Below are 24688 nucleotides of genomic sequence, written 5' to 3'. Positions count from 1 at the left end.
CTATCTTGTGATGAATTTATGACGAAGATGACAATGCCATGATGCTCCAACATTTATGAACGTGTACCGAGAGGCAGAGTGGCGTGATGCTGCCTACGTATTTTACAGGGTCCAAGCAGAGCGGCGGATGCTGCCTGCGTCCGAACCACCAGGCGTGAGCTTCTGGATCACGCCTCGTGCTCCGAGGACGATCAGCTTCAGAGGCGCGGCGCTGTGCCCATGGCTAAAAAAATGGCAGCATATCCATGGGGTGCAGCCATCCGTGCATCCGTCCATGCATCTGTGTGTGCGTCCGTTCGTCCATCTAGCCAACATTCCAAGTACCACCATCACGCATCTTTTCATCATGTATTCCGCATATAGAAGCACCGCCATCCAGAGGACAATCCAAGGACTAAACGAGAGGTGGCACACGCACACTTTCTTACGGCTTGCGCTTCGTGTCTACCTCCCACCTTTAATCACCTCGAGTTCATGGTATATACTAGTTCACTGTATTCATTCCACTGCGGCCCAACCCTCACTTAACCTTTCCAAAACCAAGGAGGTTACGCCCAGCGAGTACAACGTAGCAACCCTTTCTTGTCAGATAGTGCTCAATGTACATGCCAATGGCTGCTAATGAGGAATGAGAGACAGGAGAATTCGGCTTTTCGTTAACGTGCACGCTGCGAATTTTTTATTGCTCAGCAACGCACAGGAGAAATCTCCCACCGGCACCACCTTGCAGGTCCAAACGTAAGACTGGTTACGCACTACGACTACGACGATGGATGAACGGGTGCCGCTTTAAGGAGCTTCGCTTCTAAAAGTGATGATGGTGGTGATGAATGTCAGTGAAGATGACTTTACAAACGTACGCACCAACTAACATAATGGTGTGGTACCACAAAACAGAAGCAGTTGAGTTCTAATGGCGACTGAGTCGGATGGCAACCGACGAAATGGTTCTCGTACGGTATCGTTCGACAGACTGCTCTTGAATGTGGTACCAAGGAGCCAACTCATCACCAACAAGGTTCGACGCACTCCCTGCCCGCAGCGTACAATGAACAAAGTTCTTCCATTCATCTATCCAGGAGGCTCAAAAACATTGAGAGAGAAAATGCACTTTAATGAAAGAAAAATTATGGCAATGTCGCAGAAGTGGTGCCAAGTGTGAAGGGAATTAAATCACAGCCGGGTGGTTTTCGTTACCTCTCCATTTCTTCCTTTCTTCTTTTATTCTCTGCCCTTGTATCCCGTTTTTGTATTTTTGCCTTTCTCTATTTCTTTCCCTTTCTTGCTCTTCCCATCTTGATTTCTCTTTCTTCCTTTTTCTCTCTCTGTCTGCTTCTTTCTCTTTTTCTCCCTTTTTCTCTAATTTTTTTATATTACTCTTATTGTTTTGCTCTCCATTTTTTCTGTTTCTCTCTATGTTTTGCTCTGTCTCAATATTTCTTTGTACCTCTTTTTCTCTCCATCTGTTCATTTCTCTTTCTTTCATCGTTCTTCTCTTACTTTATCTCTTGCTATCAGTTCTCCTATCTTTTTGTCTGTTTCATTACACCTCTTTATTTCCCCCTTTCTTCCTCTTTCTATATCATTCTCTGTGTATTCTCTCTCTTCATCATGTCAGGGTTTTTTCTCTTTCTATCTCTTTCTACGTATTTTTTCTGTTTATCGTTCACGTATTCATACCCTTTATTTGTCTCTGTATAGTTTTCACTTCTTCCTTAATATCACTTTCTTGCTCACACACACACACACACACACACACACACACACACACGCACACACACACACACACACACACACACACACGCACGCACACGCACACACGCACACGCACACGCACACGCAGACGCACACACGCACACACGCGCACACACACACATGCTCTCACCTTGTATGTTTTATTGTATTTTATCTACATATGTACTCATTTCCTTTATTTATCTTTATTTTCTCCTCCTCCCTTTTATCACTTTCTTTCCCTCTCACTTACTAACCCTTTTTCTCTATCTTTTCTATATCTCAGTTTCTATATTTTGCTCTATCTCTTTTTCATTGCGTTCGTTTTCATTCAACACTACCACCCGCTGTACACTGTAGTGGGACTTGCCCTATTCCTGGGTCGCCTTCCCACCTGAGGGCATTTGCACGACGGAGCACAAGTTACCGATAGCTTAAAGAGCTACACTATAAACAGAATGAGGAGGGTGTGTGCCAGTTTATGAGAATAATTGTTATTTTTTTAAACAACGGATCACAATTCACCAATAGCTGAAAGAGCTCCGCTGTTGAGACGGTAGAAGGATTACCACAGGCACTCTTTACTTCAAATAGCGCGCTGCTGGTGTCCCAGAAGCAGATCTGGAACAGCTTGAGTCAGCCTTCACGAGATGGCAGCACCAGCCTGAACAGAAAAGTAGTGCACTTGTGTGATCATTTTTTTTAATTTTATTTCAAACGCGACGGTCATACATGCACCGTACATTTAGGGACATAGGCGGGCGTACAGGCGTTGTTTCTGTTTGGCATGAAAAAACTACCGAACAGCACTAATGTTCTCACAGCGCCAGTCCGTACATAGGTGTTCTGTGGTTATACGTATTACGATGTCACACGTTTCACGGCTCAGTGCACCTGTTGCGTAGTTATGGCGCTTGGCGGAAAATCGACGCGGCCAGAAATAAAACGAAAAAAAGTTGCCCTTCACGTCGCAATATATCGCACTCGAGGCCGCAGATAGTTCGAGTTGCTGTGAGCAAGTAAGCGATTCTCGAGAAGTGGCGTCCTACGGTTGGCCGAGCGATGGACGTGCGCGAAATCGCGAAGCGTCTGGGATACCTCCTTTACGTCGTCAGCCCCAATGAGACGTCGTTCGAGAAGCTCGAAGAAGTTCCCGACTACATTGTACAGGCGAGTGCATGCGGCAGTTGCTTACACCGCTTGTCCGACTCAGATACGCAGATTGATACGCTACCAACTGTTTCTGGCTGTCCACTAAGCTACGAGATGTACATATCCTGGCGTACGTATGTTTGCTGCTGTGCTATGGGTATTTCAATGTTGTATATAAACACTTGCACTGACAGTGTTATGTGCAAATAAAAGGAAGCATGCGTGTTAGTGCTTTTACCGCGTCGGTTTTTATTCTGTTTAGTGTCACATCTTAGAGCTGTTGATCACGTCAAGAACTGGTAAATGCGAGCAGCCTAAATACCTTCCGAATCCAAAAACGTAATTATGGCGGTGATATTTGTGCAGTATCGGAGCGCCTTTGCGGTATGCTGAAGGTTAGCCGTCTACGAGGAATGTCAGTCTGATAATATAAATGAATGGGCGAAATTGTGCGCATATGCCATCACTTCCAGTCCATGCACAATTGTAGACTGCCTTTCACTGAGATTCATCAGCGAAATTGCTTGCCTAAGTTCGGATAAATGGATTGATAGATATGGCTGTACCCTTTAGATCGGGCGGTGGCTAGCGCCTCCAAGCCGTAATACTTAATGAACCAAAAACTAGATTTATTTTTTATCTTAATTAGTGAGGTTGAGGATTCATACTTTGCAGCGAAGGGTTCAATCTTCACTCGTGCCTTGATTTTAGCCACCAATCAAATAACCTCTTTCTAGTTATTTCTACCCGCTTAAAGTTTATTTTGCCCTCTCTTGTCCCTAAACCCCAGTGCTTTGAAAAACTCTGCGCCATCATCCTTAACTATAGGGTGAAGCCCTTTACAGAACATTATCAAGTGTTCGGCAGTTTCTCTCCACATGCACTGCACACTGTGTCTACCTCTTCATATTTGGCCCGATATGTCTTGGTTCACAATACTCCCGTCCTGGCCTCAAACAGTAGAGAACTACCCCTAGTGTTATCATAGATCCTTTCCTTGGCTATTTCCTGCTTAAAAGCTCGATAGATCTCTAGTGCGGACTTCTTAATCATGCCCATTCTCCACATGTCAGTCTCCGTTTCCTTCACCTTCTTCTTAACCGATAATTCTTTTTGGTTTGGCCCCCTGCTGTTTTCCAAGTATTTACCAGTCAATTGTCTGGTTCGCTTATGCCATTTTGTATCGACATTCTTCATCTACAAGTAGCTGAAAACCTTCGTAGCCCAACGCTCTTCCCCCATTTCTCTCAATCGCTTCTCAAATTGTATCTTGCTGCTAGCTTCCCTGCCCTCAAATGATATAGAGCTATATATTTGATTTATCCTAGCGGCGGTTGAGCACATTGATCCATTCATCGTTTCTGACAGCTTGCATTTAAACTAACAACTGATTTATTTATTTATTTATTTATTTATTTATTTATTTATTTATTTATTTATTTATTTATTTATTTAAGATTAACAAATTCGATTACCACTCCTAAATCTCAAACTACTAATGGCAATTACTTGTTGATTGATTGATTGGGGGACGGGGGGGGTTTAACGTCACAAAACCACCATATGATTATGAGAGACGACGTAGTGGAGGTCTCCGGAAATTTAGACCACCTGGGGTTCTTTAGCGTGCAGCCAAATCTGAGCACACGGACCTACAACATTTCCGCCTCCATCGGAAATGCAGCCGCCACAGCCGGGATTTGGTCCCGTGACCTGCGTGTCAGCAGCCGAGTAACTTAGCCACTAGACCACCGTGGCGGGGCGGCATCTACTCCCATCCAGTTGGGACGTCTTTCTACCGGACTACAAGCTGTGCGCTATAGATATTATATTATCTGTTAGTTACGTAACGCAAGAGAAGCAAAGGAGAAAACTGAAGGCATGTTGAGTACGAAGACATCATCTTATAGTACTGTCACCTTCTTTTGTCTTTAAAGAAAAGCGTAAAGACAAGCAAGCTCGTGAATCTGCGTCATTGTAAACTGAAGTGCAAATTGAAATACGGACAAGGAAGGGGACGATAATAGAAAGCCTTCCGTTGGCAGTGACATTAAAGGCTGTTGTCGTTTCGCTTTCTTGTCACAGTATTGATTTGCGCTGAACCAAGTGCAAGGAGACGAAATATACGCCGCACACCAATGCTGATTCTTTACGAAATACTGATGTTTTTGGCGTGGCAAATAGCAGATAAGAGTTCAGGATAGCAGGGTTGCCAGCAGAATATTGAAAACGCGCTGATTTCAGAAGTTAAGGAAAAAGCAGACACAGCGCGAAAAATACGGGGACAAACTGAAGAAACGAACTGAAAGACACTTGCGCAGACTTCCGCCTGTTTAATCACAGAAACCACGTCTATTTATAAAGGCTGTCAAACAAGGTAATCTCATGAAAGAATAGTGACAAGGCAACACAAGCAAATCATCATGAGCGACTAAAACTGAGTCGGATGCGCCGGAAACTATAGACTCATCCAAACTGTAAAATAAAAAAAGAAATTAGGGGATCCTCGATCTTCGCCTTTAGGAGTTATGATAGCGACATCCTGTTCATATACGTCGGTGTCGACAACACCGACGCCACGATTTCTATGAAACTAACATGCCAGTGCACATAACAAGTGTCAACGCTATAGTGTACATCAAAAATGGCAGCGCACAATCGAACTTAATTTTAATGCAGGCTATCTTTCAAAAAATGCCCCTTCTTTGTCACTCAAATATAGTGATGGGGCGCTAACGCACTGGGTATGCCCTTTTGATCAGAAACGCCTCGATTGTCTCTCTTTCAGCGCGATTGTTTGGCTGAAGAGAGGCGCACAGCCACATCGTTTACAAGTCTGCCAAGTGTCCACCCATGTTGCTGCTGACCGCCTAGAGGTGTTCCTCGCAGTAGAAATTGGTAGATTTCAGAGAGCAGAAATTTACCGCGTTGCTTTATTTTCACATTAGGCTTTCTCACATACACGTAGAACCTTGTGTGTGAAAGGAGTATGTCCAGTCATGGTGGAGTGATCGGTACCGTTACAACTTGCCACGTCACTGACAATCTCGTCTCCTTCCGCACCGAACTGCGTGGTGCACGAAGAATAATATCAGAGCAACATCTGTTCTCATGAACTGAACAGTCAACTAGCCCCGCATGTGATGCCATGCAACCTAAATCTTTTAAACCCCATACTCCACAGAAAAAATATCTACATGTCAAAAATGACTTCTTTTGTGTCAGCACATGGAGGACAGTGGATGTGAAAAGTTTGTTGAGGAACATTAGGTCGCGCAAGGCCACATTTCAATCACATTTGGACCTATAGGCAAGTACACGTGCTGGAGCTCTTCCACCGGAAATAGAATTTCATTAAGGAGGTAGATCGTGAACTTATTAACGATTGAGGTAAGTTCGTCTTTCTTCCTAATTTTCTATTTGCAGGTTGTGCCTCTATTCACGGCGTTCCTGATCATTGAAGTGGCATTCAACCTCCTGCAGAAGAACAGTGACCGCTTCCAACTTGACGATGGTCTTACATCTATAGGACAGGGTATCATTCAAGAATTATCCCGGTGAGCTGTGCTCGAGTTTAACATTATGCAGATCTGAGCTGCAGTATATGTGCTGAAGTATATAGAAGGGAACTCAAAGTTTTGACGTTCATTATTTCAAGACTTCTATTTTCTGGGCACAATGTGTGTGGCGGATGTCAGACACGAGTTAAAACAATTCCATGTGTCGTCTTTGTCGACTGATATAAATACGACGTGCACATCGGCTCCCGGAATCCGCAATATATCGACTCGTAACACTTAAGCGGGTCGCAGCGAATTACCTCAATGAGAATAAAGTCATCGATAGGCTAAAGCATGCCGTTTCATTCTTCGCATTTTGATCAGGAGTCCGAAAAATCTCATCACAAATGTGTTGTAAAAACGGCTCGCACTCTTTATTCTGTGAAAAAGGTGGGTACATTGCATTAGAAATTATGTCCTAATTAAATTCTTGAATGAGTGTCACTTAAGAGGCCGGAAAAATTTTTAATGCATCATGTCATCAAAGATGTACTTTTAGCCTGCTAGATTAAATATGCTCTCGAGCATTAACTAATAATGACAAAAACTCTCGCTGCTTGTACATAGATTACTGTATTTGCTCGCGCAATACCAGCATAGCTAACTGTCTGTTAATTAGTTATCTCGTCTCACAGCTATGTAGTAAAATATCGCATATGTTTGTCCCCCTTCCCCCCTTCCGAAACTTCGGAGCTCCACGACGGTCTCCCTTAAAGAAAGTCGCAGCAATTTCTTTTTCATTACGGAAACTGTGCGATTTCTTAAACTTTAGCAATAGCGAAGCGCGTGCGATCTAAAATTCTTTAACCCATTAATTGAGTGAGTTTTTTGTGTGTGTTGCTTGGAAACGAAAAAATGACTAGAAATACAAAAACAAGAAAAGAAAAACGTGGCTGCTGAGATTTATAACTTGTCATTCCTTCCTACCTGCAGACTCTTCACGGAAGGCACTCTCCTGGCCGGCTACGTGTACGTGTACAACAACTTCAGAATTGTCACGCTGCCTTGGAATTCCACGGGGACATGGTTCTTCGCCATGCTCGCCATCGACTTCGCATACTACTGGGTTCACCGCTGGGGTCATGGCAAGTGCATCAATGTGTACTCGACGTTGCGTCGTCAAGTCACGCTGAGACAAAAAAAAAAGCGATCACTGGTGTAATGGCGGCAAAAAAGTATAGTTGACCTTACTTCGAAACGTTAGGACCATTCGCAAGTTTTCCTGGGCAATGTTTGTACGAAATGCACCTCATCTATAAAACAAAAGAAAAGGTTATTTAGTTGGAGGACTTGTATGCCCCACCAGAAGCGAGTGATGCGAAAAAGTCCCGTGACGTCACTGTGACGTGTCATAACCGTGGCGTCTCATGATGATGTCATATGACATCCTCGCTTGGTAAAAGGTGACCAGTACGTTCAAGTTTCTGAATTGAAAAGAGTCACACAATTGTGGGCCTGTACAAGAGTTTGAGGGGGTGGGGGTGGCGAGGGGTGATTACAACGAACTGAGAAGAATATGGTGATGGCTGTCGCCTTCGAGTCGTCTTAGGCAAATGCGTCACAAACCGAACGAGTTTTTGAACCATTGGCTTAGCGGCATGCATTCATGGCAAGATTTTGCCTATAGATTTACAGATTAAAATTCGGTATTCGAATTCCCTCATAACGTCCGTTTTTTTTTTAATGTTGTAGTGCTGTGTAGGATAAGGGTTGATTCAAGCGCCTCATATTTGGGGTGCTACAAACCTCCCTTTGGGGTGCGTTGGTGCTACAAACCTCCCTTTAAATGTGTCGCATAAAAATGAATGTCCCCAGATTTGTTTTTATTCAATTAAGACGCATAAGACGTGGACTTTTGCGTAAGCGTACAGAAATATGGATGTAGCTTTTCATGAAGTTTGGTTTTTGTGCAGAGATCAACCTGGCCTGGTCCGGCCACCAGGTGCATCACAGCTCAGAGTTCTACAATCTGACAACGGCCATGCGTCAATCGGCTCTGCAAGCTTACTACGAACCCGTGAGCACGTTCGCCATATTTACGCGAAGTAATAATTAGTCATTGTTGGGGTTTAACGTCCCGAAACCACCATATGATTATGAGAGACGCCGTAGTGAAAGGCTCCGGAAATAATTACGCGAAGTGATTATATACTGGCATGCTGGTAAAATGCATCCGCCATTTCACAATTTACATTAGGTAGACTTCAGGTAAAGTTGAGTTTGGCTTAATTTTATTTGAGAGTTGGCGACCCGAACAAAGATGGGAAACAGTACAGAAAATTTGTTCGGGTTTGTCGGCCCAGTACAACAATATGAATCTGCAAAACGCCGTGGTGGAGCGCTCCGGAAATTTCGGTAACCCGTGGTTCTCTCAGGTGGACGTAAATCTAAGCACACGGGCCTTTAGCATTTGTGAATTAAATATGGTGTCATTCATTCTCAGATTCGGAGCGCTTCCGGTAATACTTTCCTCTGCTCCATTCGAAGCAAGTCTGTTCCATTGGCAGATTGAGAGTGCTCCCTGTGTGTTCCATTGGCAAATCTGGAGCAGCTTCGTCGTGAGATCCACTCCACGGAGCAACTTTTTCTACTCCGTGAAAGTTGGCGGATTCGACCGGAAGTCCAAAGCGCCGCGTGCCTTGAAACGGTGTCAACTTTGGGTGCGCCAGCGGACGCCGGTCGCCTGAGGAGAAGTTCTATTCTGGAACACTGTCTGATTCCGCCATATTGTGAAAATTTCGTAATGGCGGCATTTTAAGACAATCAGAGGGGTCGTAGCAGCTGACTTGGCCAATTAGCATCGCTCGAAGGCGGAATCTGACAACATGGTGGAATTCGACCATGTCCAGATATAGCACCTGGAGCTGTCGTTTTGCTAGCGTAGCGTCGCTGTGCCCGGCGTGCCCACTCAAGCAAGAAGAGAGAGGCGTGAATCGCCTTCTATTCCGACCCTCCCATTTCCTCCAGGGGGAGCGCGCGTGTTCGTTCCATTGGTAGATTTCTCTTCTGTTGCTCTCCGCCAGGGTGGAGTACTCCGGCGCAGAGTTTTCGGCCATTCCGAATCTGCCAATCGATGACACCAACAGTCAATTTCGCGCCAAAATCACGACCTCACACGGGCGCTAACTTGCAACTGTTTATAATTTGAGGAAACAAGCTATTATAAAGCCAGTTTTCGTCAACGCATGCGTAGCATGCTCGGGCCGTTGTTTACCTAATCACGCTATCGGACAAATGCCCTCCAGATAACGTGCTTCCGACTCATAAATGATAAGTGAAGTTTCGATAACACATTTATTACCCATTTTCTTTACGTCAAAGGCCTCCAAAATTTCTCGTACTTGCTTTTACTTTTTTTCTCAGGATCCAACTCCGGGCTGTCCAGAAGGCCCACGATGCGGCGGTGAGGCTTGGCCTCCCTGCCCCAACGTGGGAGCGGCCCGCAGTCTTGTCCCTATAAAAACGGGGTGATGATTCTTCCGGACCCGAATAAAGTTAACTATCTATCTATCAGGGTCCTAATCTGCGTGAAGCGTGGTGTGCATCCCCAAATGCGCGCCATACTTGTTCTTTGCCGTGAGAGCGTGTTCCCTCGCTTGATCCTTGACCCAGCGCGCCGACTGGCCAACATAGCTTTTTCCGCAACAATAGGGGTATTTCGTAGGCCACTTCGGTGGCGCACTTCGTGAACGACCGCGCAAGCTTCTTTTTGCAGCCTTTCGGCAGTCTATGTGCTTTCTCCTTCTGTGAGATCCTGATTTTGGCGCGAAATGGACTATTCAATTCAGATATGCACCAACTAGCCCAACAGCGAGTTCTACTCTATAGCCTTTAGCCTGCATTGAAATGCGGCCGCCGTGGCTGGTATTCGATTCCGCGACCTGCGAATCAGCAGTGAAGCAGCATGAGCACTACAACGTCGTGGCGGGTTCAAAGGAAGACACGGGTTCTGTAACGAACTTAAGGTGTACAGCGAGAAAAAAAAACACATGGACATGGACAGGAAACAGACGGGACAACCGCTTACTTTCAAGTGAAATTTTATCGACAAGAAAGCTCTTACATATAGCTGAGTGAACAATTAAAAAAAAGGGGGCGGGGGCAGGAATACTGATACGAAAAATAGGAAACCACTAAAAACGTCAACGATCATTGTGGCCTGCTGCACAGACCCTCAGACCTTAAGAAGCACTTCTCTCTGCCAGACAGTGGAACTTTGCGACTTGCTTACGCACGCACTATTCTTGAATCTTATCCAAAACTGGAGCCCTTACGAACTTCATCCTGCATCCTCACAAAGTGCCGTTGACATTGAGTATGCACAACCAACTAGCCCAGTCAGCTACTTTATTCCGTATCGTCACCAATCGCTAACGCGGGTGTGTTGACCTTCACGAGTGCGGGTGCACGTTAAGGAACCCCAGGTGGTCGAAATTTCCGGAGCCCTCCACTACGGCGTCTCTCATAATCATATATGGTGGTTTTGGGAAGTTAAATCCCACATGTCAATCAACCTTCACGAGTGCATCACCGAAGCAGAAAATATACGAGGTCTGCACTGCTGCGCTTTGAAGCTGTTGTTCTTAAGTGTCCATTGGACAAGCTGGAAGTATAGTCGTCTCATCTATTCCTCGCAGGTCCTGTACCTTCCTTTGGCGCTCGCAGTCTCACCCAGCGCGTACATGGTGCATCGACAGTTCAACCGGCTCTTCCAGTTCCTCATACACACCGAGGTTGTGCACACGCTGGGCCCACTGGAGCTAGTGCTGAACACACCGAGTCACCATCGTGTGCATCACGGTACGTTTTCTCTGTGAATTTCGACGAAGATAATTTCTGGGACTTAACATCCGAAAACCATGATATCATTATGAGGGATGGCGTAGCCCAGTGCTCCGGAAAATTTCATCCCTCGGATTCCTTAACGGGCACTTAAATCTTGGTTAACGGGCCTCCACCATTTTGGTCTCCACCATTTTCGACATAGATGCAATGAATACTATGGTATACAGATAATGTATCTTCGTGTGGATGTGGTAACTAGATTATCACGAGCCAGCCAAACAAAACGTTTTATGGTGTGTGTGAGTGGGGTTGGGGTGGGAGTATAAACAACTCTTTACAACATTCGAGCGTATGTTTGTGCGTGTACAATGATGAATTCAAAATGGAAAATACCTAGGTAGGGAGAGGGAGTGGACATTGAATGTGATTACATTTTAAATGCCCATTCCAAAAACATACAAGCCCTCTTTATTTATTTTTGAAATTGTTCACTTATGACCCGCCATGGTGGTGTATAGTGGCTAAGGTACTCGGGTGCTGAGGCGCAGGTTGCGGGATCGAATCCCGGCCGCATTTTAGATGGAGGTGAAAAGACAGAGGTCCATGTGCTTAGATTTAGGTGCACGTTGGAAGAATCACAGGCGGTTGTAATTTCTGCAGCCCTCCACTACGGCTTCTCTCATAAGCGTATGGTGGTTTTGAGACGTTAATCCCCGGCAATAACCAGTATTATTAATTGTTCACTTATGCCTGACAAGCGCAGTGATATACTCTAATGTCGCGTTTTACTTGTAATGCACACGTCTATTCGACAGGTAGAGAACGCTACTGCATCGATAAGAACTACGGTGGCACGCTGATCATCTGGGATCGTCTTTTCGGCACATTTGCGGCCGAACAACGCCGGCCAGCGTACGGACTGACCCATTCCGTGAACACGTTCGACCCGTGGACTCTGCAGGTACACCACAACAAAGTCGCGATTCCCCCGGAGCCCTTTTTTTTTCTCTTTTTTACGACCGTGCTATCCAACTACGAGGGCCTTCATGTGTAGAAGATTCACCTCGTTAATTGTCTTATAAATAAACAAGACACGAGGCATACTTCGAAAGACTGGCGCCCTTTGCGTCATCGTGTTTTTGCACACCTTTTCAGATGCACCACTTTTTGTACGTATGCCGGCAATTCTGGACTATCGAAGGACTGTGCAACAAGCTTTCCACCTTGTTTAAAGGTCCTGGATGGCAACCAGGGAAACCAAGGCTTGGAGATCCGAATGACATTCCAGACGTGAGTCAGTAAGCTTTACGTCATGGGAACGCACTTAGGAAACGGGCACATTATGCCTTGCAGTGAATGTACGCTGGCGACGATGATGTATTTTCAATGCAATAGCTTCCTATTACTTCTACCTATGTGTATTAAGCAACGAAGCATGACGTCCGGTAACTACAACCTCTAACTGAATTCGACTGCCTTTCTTACTCGCATGCCATCAGCATTGCCTTGAGTTGACTGACTGCTGGTTAGCCTTGGCTATAATACAGTTGACGTTTCCTAGTGTCAGTCGATGTTGTGTATTCACTGTTATATAATAGCAGCGTTGGGTGCGATCCAATTATTGCGGGCATTGTAGACAGACTACGCCGACAGCTCAAGAGAAATTCATGCATAAATCAAGAGAAAGTAATCAACAAATGACCACGGACACACGGACAAGCGACTGGCGCTGCACTACTGCCACCGAGCTCCGCGGCCATGTTCCAGTCAGCGCAAGGCCTGGCCGCCCCAATTCGACCCGCCACTCCCGCCATTTCGGACCTCTCGCCTAGAGTCGTGGTTGGAGGAGTTTGCGGCGGCTTTGTAACACGTCCGGGTCAACAATTTGTAGCGATATGATGGCGTCCGATGTAGACGTGCCACGGCCGCTGCTCTACTTCGACAGCTCACTTCCTCCTGCACGTCTCTCGTCCTTTCATTAAACAAACGACGACGGCACGTCTACATCGGACGCCATCACGTTGCTACAAATTTATTAATAGTGGTCGTTACGTATAGGTGAGCACGCTAGAGATTGCGTGCATAGAGTGTATGTGCTGACACATTATGTGTCTAAAATAGTGTGTCAACGAATTGTGCTGTTACCTGAAGATCAATTTCATTTTCATGCAGGTACGCCGACCCATCGAAACCTACGCGCCCAAAACTACGCTGCTCTGCAAAATCTACGTAACAGTTCACTTTGCAATTGTAGTCATCGCATACGTGAAGTTAAAACATTGGAGCACAGTGAGTACAACTTTTAGAGTACATAAATAGCAGTACGAGTCTCTTAGACACATTTGATAACAAGCTTCATAATACTAGCATGCTCATGCGTAAGAATACTTGGGCATTATTTTTTTCTGCATTCTTGTACATAAGAAAGGCGCATAAGGCCTCATAGATTATCGTCACAATTTTCCATACATCTTAGACGAGTATTCATTGCGAAACTTGGTTATACACGCGGTAGAGTGTTCTACGCGCCACTTCTGTTTTACTATACTTTTTTCGCCTTTTTGCCTACTTTTTTTCTTTGCTCAAGTCAGGTACGCCGGTGGGCAATGCCAGATCGGGAGTATGTTTGTAAACAGCGTCCACAGCCAACTAGAACTGTATAGACCGTTTTCGTGGAGATAAAAACATAGCCTCGAACCAGCGCGCTGTATCACAGTGCTCCTCGCACGCGTTTATTATTATTATTATTATTATTATTATTATTATTATTATTATTATTATTATTATTATTATTATTAAAGTAGAAGATAAACGAAGGAGTTTTTGTCACCGTTACTTGGCAACGGCTACCCCTTTCCACTTCATTGTTACAAATAAAGAAGAAGAAAAAAATAGCATATACACATATATACAGTCCTACATGGGTGAGAGCATAAGTTCTCCTATGGGCAGAACAAACACGTAGTCACCACGCTCACTTTTAACTTCTCTCCGCTCTGTAGTGGTCACACTACTGACCGTATTAGCAGTTGGTCATGCGTGGCTTCGCGAGGTAGCGATTAACAGAGCAAATTGCTAGGCGTGCGCTACGTGTTTCATAGCACGTATACGGTGCGCAGCCTCATACACCTTCACCAGCGAAATGATCCCGATGATAGACGGCGCTACGATCGGTAGCACCTCATGGAATATTGTCTTGGAACCTCGTGGTAGATGGTCTTAAGAGACTTTGAGTGCTAACTATGACAGGTACGAAGAGCGAGGGGATGACCCCAGCGCTGGTGTCGGTCTCTCACCCTTGGTCCGTATGATATTTCCCGCTCGAAGTTTCTTGGTCAGGACATGCTCCAAATGAATCGTCTTTCGGTCTTCGCCTTGAAAATGGCCTGCAGTCTGAAAAGAAGAGGGGTAAGCTGTTATTTCGCGATGGGAAATTTACGTCAACCCCACAGAGTTCGTGAAATATAGTGAAGAGCTTGATGTTACTCGGCTTAATGAAACAAGCGATTTCGTTGTTTTGCATTTATAGGTAATATCTACCGGCACACTTCTTTGTGGAATTCTTTACATCTTCTTATCACTCGGCGCAATGGGTGCATTCTTGGACAAGAGGTGAGTACATGAGCAACAAATGGTTCATTGTTGCTATCTTCTCTTCTGCAATATCTTACTACTCTTTTTTGCTCCGAGTACTTCGCTTTTTGATTGATTGATAGATAGATATGTGGGGTTTAACGTCCCCAAAACACCATATGATTATGAGAGACTCCGTAGTGGAGCGCTCCAAAAATTTCGACCACCTGGGTTTTTTTTTAACGTGCACCCAAATCTGAGCACACGGGCCTAAAACATTTCCGCCTCCGTCGGAAATGCAGCCGCCACAGCCTGAATTCGATCCCGCGACCTGCGGGTCAGCAGCCGAGTACCTCAGCCACTAGACCACCGTGGCGGGGCAACTACTTCGCTTTTTAGTACACGGGCTTTTTTAGTATGTATGTAGAACGTAATACATCAGGGTATAGAGTATGTATTCTCAGACAAGGCCGTAACTCGGGGGAGTTTAGAGGGTTCTGACACTTCCCGAAATTATTTGATGTTTGAACTTGTCCGGTGATACTAAAGTATTTACACGCCTTCACATCGACCCACAGTTACAGTGTACTTCTAGAATCTAGTACACTGTACCCCAGTTGCCGCAGTTAGCCCTTCGACACATAAACACCCCTGAAAAAAAAAATTTGAGACCCTTAAGCTTCGCCTTCAAGGTTGAACGCGATAACGATATCATGTTCCTATAGTGCGTGCTTCAAAAACTTAGTGTATGAAACATTTTCGAACTTGGCATGCACCCACTAGGTGGCCTTACGGGTGGGTGCATGCAGTAGTAGCTAAAAAAAAAAGAAACTGAAGACGGTGAACAAAGACGTTCGATGTTTCTTGCACGCGTTTCGTCACTGTCTCAGGTTCATGTTTTTTAAAGTTTGCGCAAAAAACTTTGATCATAGTGGTCGTTTGTCAAAATCGTTTTCTTTTTGCAGAAAGAACGCCTGCGCTCTGGAAGCTTTCAGGTGCGCCCTGATGTTTGTCCTGGACGCCCGCGTGTTCCAATTGTCTTCGATGGTGGACTCGGTGGCTGCCTCTGTCTTGTTGAACATCGTCCGGGCAACGTACGCAGCATCGTTGCTGGGCTGCCTCGCCGCTAGTCTGCGCAGCGTCGCATGGACTGTCAAGCAAAAAGTGGCCTGAGATGAACATTCACACGCACTCGTATGCAGACAGAGTGTCGAATAATGCTACGTACGATTTCATGATTTCAATTTCGTGCCTAAGTACATTGCCGGTGGATTGTCACCTGCTGCTCGTGTCGTGAACGCACTGCGGACATTCCACGGGTTCCCCCCCCCCCCCCCCCCAAAAAAAAAAAAAACTTTTGCTTGGTTTGTGAAGACTATACGAGTGTACAATAACAAAATTATAAATATTAAAACACGACCTCTGTAATCGTCCACCACGTGGACGAGTGATCACGGAGGCTTTGACTGTACGGTAAGGAAGGTTTTTTGAACGTGCGTTGTGTGAAAAAACGTGCGTTGTGTGAACATGTTGAACGTGCGTTGTGTGAAAAAAAAAAAACATATCAGTGAATGAAATGAGAGAAACGCAATGTCGCAACCTTCTTGTTTGAGGCAAACATCCCTTGAGCTTAAGGATTGATGTGGTCTGCTTGTGCACTCGTATCGAATACCGCATTTTCTGAGCAACTGCACATCGCGTTCCAGCCTAAAACAATATTAATACGTTGCACCGTCGACATCACACCTGTCTGGCTGACAGAACAGTCTCAGGGAGGATGTTCTTGTCTGCTATAGTCATTGTTAAGCTGTGAAAAGCGACTGCATCGAACATGATCATCTTGCACAAACCTCAACAAAAGACGGAATCCTTGCGATGTAATTACAATATAGGCATAGTAGTAATTCATTGTCAAGTTGTTAAGAGCCCCGTGTAGGCGTCGAGCGTGAAATTTTTCACTTTGTGTCTTTTAGCGCTGACGCCTTAGCAACGATGTTATCTGTTGAAGCCGTGCCAGTTTTTTTTTTTTTTTCAAATAAACATAATACCTAATCTCCATAACTGCATGAAGATGTGAAGCTCATCTCTTCGTTGTAAATTGAAAGGACTATTTTCATCACTGACTTTCACTCACAAGGCTACCCTTTAGGACTAGACGTGTGAAAATATTCGAACGTACTGCATTTGAGTCTAATTGTGCGCGTTCGATTTCGTATTAAAATTCAATACCGAAAATAATGTAGATACCTATTGTAAATATATATTTTTAACACGTTAGAGAATAGTTGTAAACACTGTTTTTCATTGTTCACGAGCGTTTAAAAATATCAATGGCCCCCGAATAATGACGACGCCGGTGCAAACGGTTGCGCCAAGTTTTTGGCTCCGCGGGCACACAACTCACGCGGTTTGCACGTAATGCAGCAGACTACGTCACTCACGGAGTTAGATCTTACCAACCATACTGTGATCGTTCGCATTTCCCGGGGAGCTATTCGCATGCAAATACTCTACTCATCTGTCTATTGCGTGGTGTTAATTCTATAAGCATAGATACTAGCACGTAAACATCACTTGATGGTCGTATAAATGGCTGTTCAGTATCTGAAAACTATTTCGAAGGTAATAATTATTCACTTCAATTTGATGCTATTTGGCACTGTTCAAGTCGAACTTGATTCGGACTAAACGCTCATTATTCCCACATCAGCTACTTAAAGCTTAGTGTAAGTTTATGAGTGTCACAGTGAGCAATACTGAAATTTTTCAAGATACTCAATACATGGAGACATTTGAAACTCAAATATTATGCCATTCGACACTCACAAAAAATTTAGCCAGTTTTTTTTTTTTCGTGACGTGTAATGTTGTAATCTTTTAAGAGGATATGCCTGCGTATTGTCTCTTGTTTTTTTAACTATTAATGAATGTCCCGAATACTGTGAAAGTTTTTGTTCCTATTACTTTGCTGATCAGCAATCCTTTTGTTAGACATTCGTTAAACTTGGAATATATTATTATGAATGAACAAAATAAACAAACATTCTCTTTTGACAACATGTCTCAAACAAGCATCTTGTTTCAAATACCTTCCAGTCTGTCAAGAAGAAAGATTGTCTTGTGCGACTTATGTCAGCCCAATAAAAGTTCGACAAAACAACCAGTTTGAATGGATGGAAAGAACATTATTTAAGTCCTGTGCAGGGTGTTGTCACCTGCCTAGCTAATCCCACGTCGGGACGGGAGGTCAAACCTCATAGCCATGCTTTCTATCGCACTTCGTGCCTGCTTTCTTAGACTCGAGAAATCAATTAACAGAGAACGCTGCCGCAGCCAACATTTCAGGAATAGAGATCGAAAACGCCGCTCACTTAGATTTGCACATTCAACAATACAAACGTGTACGCATTCACGACAAAAAGAAAGTGCTGGTTGTTAAAACTAAGTACATGCATGTGAAATTTCGCAGACTTTCTGTATCAATATTGGGATCACGCCCGGTTGTCGACATGGCGACCGTTCAGTTATTTTTTTTTTTTAGTAATCGCAGCGTTACTGCAGTCGAAGCCCAGGGAAAGAGAACATTAGCGGCGCTTATATTCTTTGCAGTTGATAAGCGACGCTTATATGGTTGGGATTTTTTTTTTCATTATGACTATGTAATCTGTGATAAATATGTTATGGAGATAACGAATTTATTTATTTATTCTATTAATACTGTAGGGATTACGGCATAGAAGTAACATTGAATATTAGTACGCAAAATTATGCTCGTACCATGCCTGTACTTTGATAATCGCGGTCTTGTTCGACTGGCCTGAATCGCGTTTCTCGACGGCCGTGGTTTAATGTATAAATGGTTATTGCCGAATAAATTCAGCGAAATAGGCTTGAAATTTTGTTGTACCAGTGTCTTGGTTTTAAGTTGTAAGTTTCCACTGCAAAATTTTCTATGACACACATTTTGCAACTCAATTTCGTTTTTCATATTTGTATGAAATCAAACAATTCTATGTATTAATAGTATTATTTTTAACAGACAACTGCAAGTTGCTTTCACATTATTCATCTAAAAACGACTCCCCAGCTAACTGCTAAATTATAACCAGATATATGTTATTTTTATCATTTATGTCTACATATGCAGCATCAAGTATACTTTTTTTTCGGGGATCTGCTGGACGATTTTGGTCGGCGCCAACTTGCTGTTGATCTTGAGAATGGCCGTCTTTAACCGCATGTTCTGTTAAAGCTTCGGTTTTTTGTTTAATAGAATTTTCACTAAGATACTTTTAAATATATTCTTCCCCTTGCATCACCTTTTTAAGGGCCTTGATAGCATCTTCTATTGGCGACTTATCTGGACTTGTAATTTTATCTTCATGCTCGTTGTATTAGTTGGAAACATTGTATCTGTTAGAGACGGTTATTCTGCATGAGGCTGACCGCTTAATCATGAATGGCTGACGCGGAGCATGACATTCAGTCGGGTATTGCAGGAAGTGAATCACCCTAGACGTCACAGCGACGGAATCAGGCTACATAAACGTGTGACGCCAGAAGGCGGGTGCGCTTTCCGTATACGTATAATAGACACGTTCGTGACGCCAGTTCAGAACACGTCTAGCAAGCATGACCTCTCCGCGTAGTATATATCTTAATGAGATCCGCTTCCTGGACTGCACCTAACGACACGCGCGACCACTTTTATTTCTGTTTCTTTTCTCGATTGAAATATGCGGCTTGTACTTTCAACATCCGTCGCCCATTGAACAAATAAATAAACCGCTGTCAAAAATGCCGACATCAATACATTTGAGTAATTAGGACCACAGCAAAGATCCAATCAATTTTAAAGTGTGGGACACCTTTCCTGCGTGGAAAAGATTATTTACACTCAGCTATATTGTGCTGAGCCTAGTTAAGTAATGTGCTGCCCTACTAAAATTATTGCGACTGACTTGAAGCAGCACAATAATGAAAAAAAAGACTAAAAGACAACGAAGGAACGCACTGCCAACGGACTCCTTATGGAAAATTACCACTTAATGGTAGGCAACATCGCAGCAGTGGCGCGTCGAAATTTTCTTGCAAGGACCTTTCAAGCAGCTTCATTTCAATGGCGCTAATCTAAAAAAAAGTTATGAGAAATTCGCGAATGAACTAAGAAACTAAGCGGTCTTTGAATCACGCATGGTTATGGTATGCGTGGGTTTTCTGTCGTCGTAGAATATGTGTTTGATTCGCTTCCATATGATGGTTTGCTGACTTCACTATATACGTAAAAAAAATTGGTAAAGGAAATGAACAGCTAGGACTTCCAAATCTCGGCAGGCATAAACGGTGACAATTTCATCTCGCTTTTCAAGTTTTATCCTAATACGACCTTCATTAATCACAATGATTTTTTTAGAAATTCCACGCACCGGTATTTATAGTGGATCATCCATTGTTCTCATTTTCGGCGACGTTTTTTTATTTAGCGTTGACAACCGTGTTTGTGCCACTTCAAATAACTCTCAAACTACCTGCATATACCGCTACGTTGATGACTACATTCTTTTGAGCAAGTGGCCAGTAACCCTGCCGCGGTAGTCTAGTGGCTAAGGTACTCGGCTGATGACCCGCAGGTCGAGGGATCGAATCCCGGCTGCGGCGGCTGCATTTGCGATGGAGGCGGAAATGTTGTAGGCCCGTGTGCTCAGAGTTGGGTGCGCGCTAAAGAACCCCAGGTGGTCGAAATTTCCGGAGCCCTCCACTACAGCGTCTCTCGTGCTCATACCGCGTGGTTTCGGGACGTTAAACCCAATATATCAATCAAATCAACAAGTAGCCAGGATACCGTTTTGATGACGAAGTACACAATATTCTAAAATTGTTTATGATGCATGGAATGGGACTTTGCTTTTGAAACACTGAAGAATAACAATATGCAGTTCTTGGTTATTATATTTTATTTCATTTGTCTAAAGGAACACATTTGCTGGGCATGTCTACCCAAATTGAAGCAATGTCACGTTATACTGCGTGCTCCAAGCTTGTAAAAAGGCGGAAGATCATCACACAACTTGAAGAAACAAGCACCACGACAACCTCGCGTTTTCTGTTCTCTGTAACCATTCGATTCTGTGTAATTTTGTGAAAAATCGAAAGCGGCAGCTATGAACTGCTATCTGATAACCACAAAACGAAATTCCCCAGGTGCACCTTAAACGTTGTTTATCAAATACCGTAGTGCTGTGCCAGAGTGTACACTGGACAAACTAAGCATTGTGCTAATGATGCGGCTTGGTAACACAAGGACAATGTAAAAAATGAGTATGATTGTCAACTATACCTTCCCGCTGTAAAAAATACTCATAAACAACCTATATCAGAGATAACACATTTCTGGTGTCTGGAAAATCTAAAGAGAAATCGTGGAATATTACGTTACTAAATCTGAATGTTCAAATGGGGAAAACTCAGGTGAGTGATAAACAGTATATAGTATTAGCAATACGAACGTATATATATACATACGCGATCTTTGACTAATGTAGGCGTTTCTTGTGAAATATGTGTAAGTGGTAAATTTTCAATGCAAATTCAGTTGGCAGTTCAGTGCTAGTTCTGCATGCTGTGTGTGTTTTTTCGTTGTCCTTGTTTTTTACAGCGCTACTTCAAGTTATTCGCAAGCTGAACCGACTCAACCAAACTTACAAGCTGCTGGTAAAATCATTGTCTGTAAGCGTTTCACCTGAAGTACGAGCCACGCCACATTCGAGAATGCAAAAATACACCAACATACGAAGATACACACATGCGTATTCAAACTTTTTTGTTGCTTCAACATATATGAATGAAAGCAAAGCGGCAAATTAGGCATACTCATCACGATCAGCGCACAAAAAGCACAAGAAAGTGCACGACACAGGCGCCGTCTAACAACTGAAAGTTCAATGGAAGAAAGTGTTATATGTATGCAAATATGAGGGCATAAAAACTCTTGGCAGCCGCCACCGACCTCGTAATAAAAGTAAGCTGTAGATACGAAATCGCAGCACGCGTGAGAGCGATTGAAGGTTGGTTCGCTCACCTGTCTCTTTCTTTTATGATTCCACATGCTTGAGCAATTTCACACATGCGCTAGCTGGTCTCTATGCCTCACCAGCACAGCGGCTTTGTTTAGCTCGGCTGCGCAGCCGCACTGCCGGCATTGGAGGGCAAGATGCGTAGATAGAGTACCTTGCAGAGAGCTAGCGTGCTCCCTTGGACGGACGTTGAGGCGACGTCCAATCTGCCCAATGTACGTGCCCCCGCATGACAAAGGAATGGAGTACGCCACTCCGCTCGCACACTAAGTGAAACACTTAGAGTGCTTCATAGAGCAACCTTCAGCGCTGACAGTGGCCTGCCCCTTCTGCACTCTTTTGTCAACTTCAGAGCACACGCTTGTCAGCACGAAAAACAACACTAGTGTCATAATGACTGGCCACCTTCTTCAAACGGTGCGACACGATGTGCAGATATGGGATAACGACGAACTTTTTTTCGCCTGTTCGAGGCCACAACAGCAGCGTCAAGGCCCTTTTTTGTTCCCTTTTCGGGCGATGAAAGAGTCGCTGTGAAGTGGAGGCAAGGACCAGCCACGGGAAGCTGGCCGCTTCCAATCTGATAACCAGTCGTAAAACACTCACATGTACAGCGTGAGGACAGTACATCTTTAAAGCCGAATTAAGACAAGACGTTGCCAATGCATTCTTTACAAATTTTTGGATGAGCAGAGCGATAGCTTAAAAGTGGTTTTGTGGAACGAGGGGAATAAAACCAGCAAACATAGTCCCTCTGCAACTGTTATGAAACATCTAAAAATTGCTGGACATGACATTGTCTCTTGGGACTTCACAAGTAACGCACAGACCTTTGTCCCCTTGCTCGAACGTACTTATGACCTGCATCATAGACACCGTAAAGTTGACGCGATCGACAAACACCGAGTAATAGTCCACTTATCTAAAAACATGCCTTACAATACCCTCGAAATATTCCTTAAGGGTCCGGCCCACTTTTCCAAGAACTATATTGCTTAGTACTGGGGCTACCCTTGACTGAATACAGACACCCAATTTCTGTACGTTTTATACGGACTCTGTCCAAGTGAAACAACTGTAAAGCATAAATAAAACCAAAGTAGTTCTAAGGAGCTTTCCACTGGAATGCCAAGATTATTTCTGAGCACCACTTTGTCATTATCCTCGACAATAGCTTTTTTCACACAATTCATGCGGCAGCCATGTGGCACGCAATAAAAGAGGTCTTGTATATTTACGCTAAATTCAGTACTACTTGTAGGGTTCATCATCATCATCATTTATTTTACCCTTAAGGGCCTCTCTCGGGGCATTACATAAGGGGGGGGGAACAATTTAAGTACAAATTTCAATGAAAATGCAGTTCATGGTTACAGTTTTTAAATTACTAAAACATACAGGTAGCAACAAAAAACAAAAAGAAAACAGAGCATGTCAAACGAAATATTCAACAGTCAATTCGCGGTCAAAAATATACAGGCGGCAGAGAACAAACAACAAAAAAAGACAAACAGCGATTAAGAGTCAAGGGTAGCTAGTAACAAATCTCTAAATTTAACAGCAACTTGTTCGCTGACAATAGCATCCGTCAAACCGTTCCACTCATCGATAGCCGTAGGAAGAAATGATTTATTAAAAGCGTTAGTAGAAGGGTTATGCTCAACGAGCACTTTTATCACCTCATACGAGTTGCGAATAACTTAAGGATCAAACAAATGCAACGCCTCTGAATGCCTCTGTAAAAAAAAAAATTAGACAACGTGTTGCCATGAGTTGCGCTCGGTAACAATTGTCCGGTAAGAGACATCAGCCTTATGGGTTTTCGCGGTGGAAAAAATCTGCAGCTCAAGGCCTTTAGCTGCTGTAATACCAGAACACAAGTGCTCTAAATTTAAATGCTCAAGAAGTGTCACGGCACGTTTCTTTGTCTTAGAGGCATTTTCCGACACCAGCTCAAAGTTCAGTTCCATAATATTCATCGAATTTTTATTAAACAACTATTGCGGCATGACAGCACCCTTCCTTGCCAGATAGTGGAACCCGAAGGCCCTTATCTACGAACCAGTGTACAAGTCCCCGCAAACTCTGTCCATGCCGTGGCTTCTTTTATTACCGACTCTTTTATTTAATGCATGGTTTCTGCCTCAGAAACCAGGCGTGAAAGTTCACTTTTTGAACTGAAGAAACGTGCGGTTCAAAAGAAAAATTCGGACCCTAAACGAAGAATATGCTCAAAACGTTCCAGTACCTGAGTATCTTCATGAACAATCACAGGTCCTTCACTGGTATAGGTGGCTTGGGTTTCGAAGACAGCGTCGGTAGCAGGGCTTTCCAAAGGAACTTAGCGAGATTATTTGTTGTCCTATAGTCCATTTGAGAATAGACGCCAGCGCTGAAGGTTCTTCTCGAACCTTCACTCGTAGCGTTTCAATGACTGCGCGAGCGGAGTTGTCCATTCTATCCCTGTGTCATGCGGGGGCAGGTACGCAGGCGGGACGTTGCCTCCATCTAAGGGAGCACGCTATAGCTCTCTGAAAGGTACACAATCTACGCATGCCTTGCCCTCCATTGCCAGCAGTGCGGCTGCGCAGCTGATGTTGGACAAAATCGCCAGGATGATGAGGCATAGAGGCCAGCGCACGCGTGAAACAGCTGAAGCGTAAGAAATCATAAAAGCTAGAAATCATAAAAGCAAGGTACGTGAGCCAGCCTGCAATTCTTCTCACAGATGCTGAGGTTTCGTACCAGGAGCTTACTCGATTGCGTGCTTCCATGAAACATTCAGTTGTTGGACGTTGTACAGCGTTTGTG

The 24688-nt window shown here is 44.0% G+C and overlaps 1 protein-coding gene and 1 long non-coding RNA gene across 2 annotated transcripts; one reads left to right on the top strand and one right to left on the bottom strand.

The window, feature by feature from the left end:
• Nucleotides 1-2488: 2488 nt before the first annotated feature.
• Nucleotides 2489-17861, top strand: LOC119171739 (alkylglycerol monooxygenase). The gene is made up of 10 exons (XM_037422563.2): nt 2489-2904; nt 6313-6443; nt 7380-7531; nt 8360-8463; nt 11084-11246; nt 12047-12192; nt 12387-12521; nt 13404-13520; nt 14761-14843; nt 15770-17861. Exons 1-10 carry the CDS (start codon nt 2797-2799, stop codon nt 15975-15977), a joined length of 1347 nt encoding a protein of 448 aa, XP_037278460.2. The 5' UTR covers nt 2489-2796; the 3' UTR covers nt 15978-17861.
• Nucleotides 7446-24384, bottom strand: LOC142814195 (uncharacterized). The gene is made up of 3 exons (XR_012894843.1): nt 24126-24384; nt 14528-14624; nt 7446-7575 (listed from the first exon to the last, which is right to left on the bottom strand). It is a non-coding gene; the product is annotated as an uncharacterized LOC142814195 (long non-coding RNA).
• Nucleotides 24385-24688: the final 304 nt, after the last annotated feature.

The sequence above is a fragment of the Rhipicephalus microplus genome, chromosome 4 (assembly GCF_043290135.1).
Source record: "Rhipicephalus microplus isolate Deutch F79 chromosome 4, USDA_Rmic, whole genome shotgun sequence".
NCBI lineage: Eukaryota > Metazoa > Arthropoda > Arachnida > Ixodida > Ixodidae > Rhipicephalus > Rhipicephalus microplus.
The sequence above is the reverse complement of the archived record's forward strand: the minus strand, read 5'-3'. Positions and strand labels throughout refer to the sequence as shown.

Bases quoted from the DNA above. Each gene is read 5' to 3' on its own strand.
- LOC119171739 (XM_037422563.2), top strand. From the start codon at position 2,797: ATGGACGTGCGCGAAATCGCGAAGCGTCTGGGATACCTCCTTTACGTC. The intron at 8,464-11,083 runs GTGAGCACGTTC...TATTCCTCGCAG, and splicing joins TGCAAGCTTACTACGAACCC to GTCCTGTACCTTCCTTTGGC. The intron at 14,844-15,769 runs GTGAGTACATGA...TTCTTTTTGCAG, and splicing joins GGTGCATTCTTGGACAAGAG to AAAGAACGCCTGCGCTCTGG.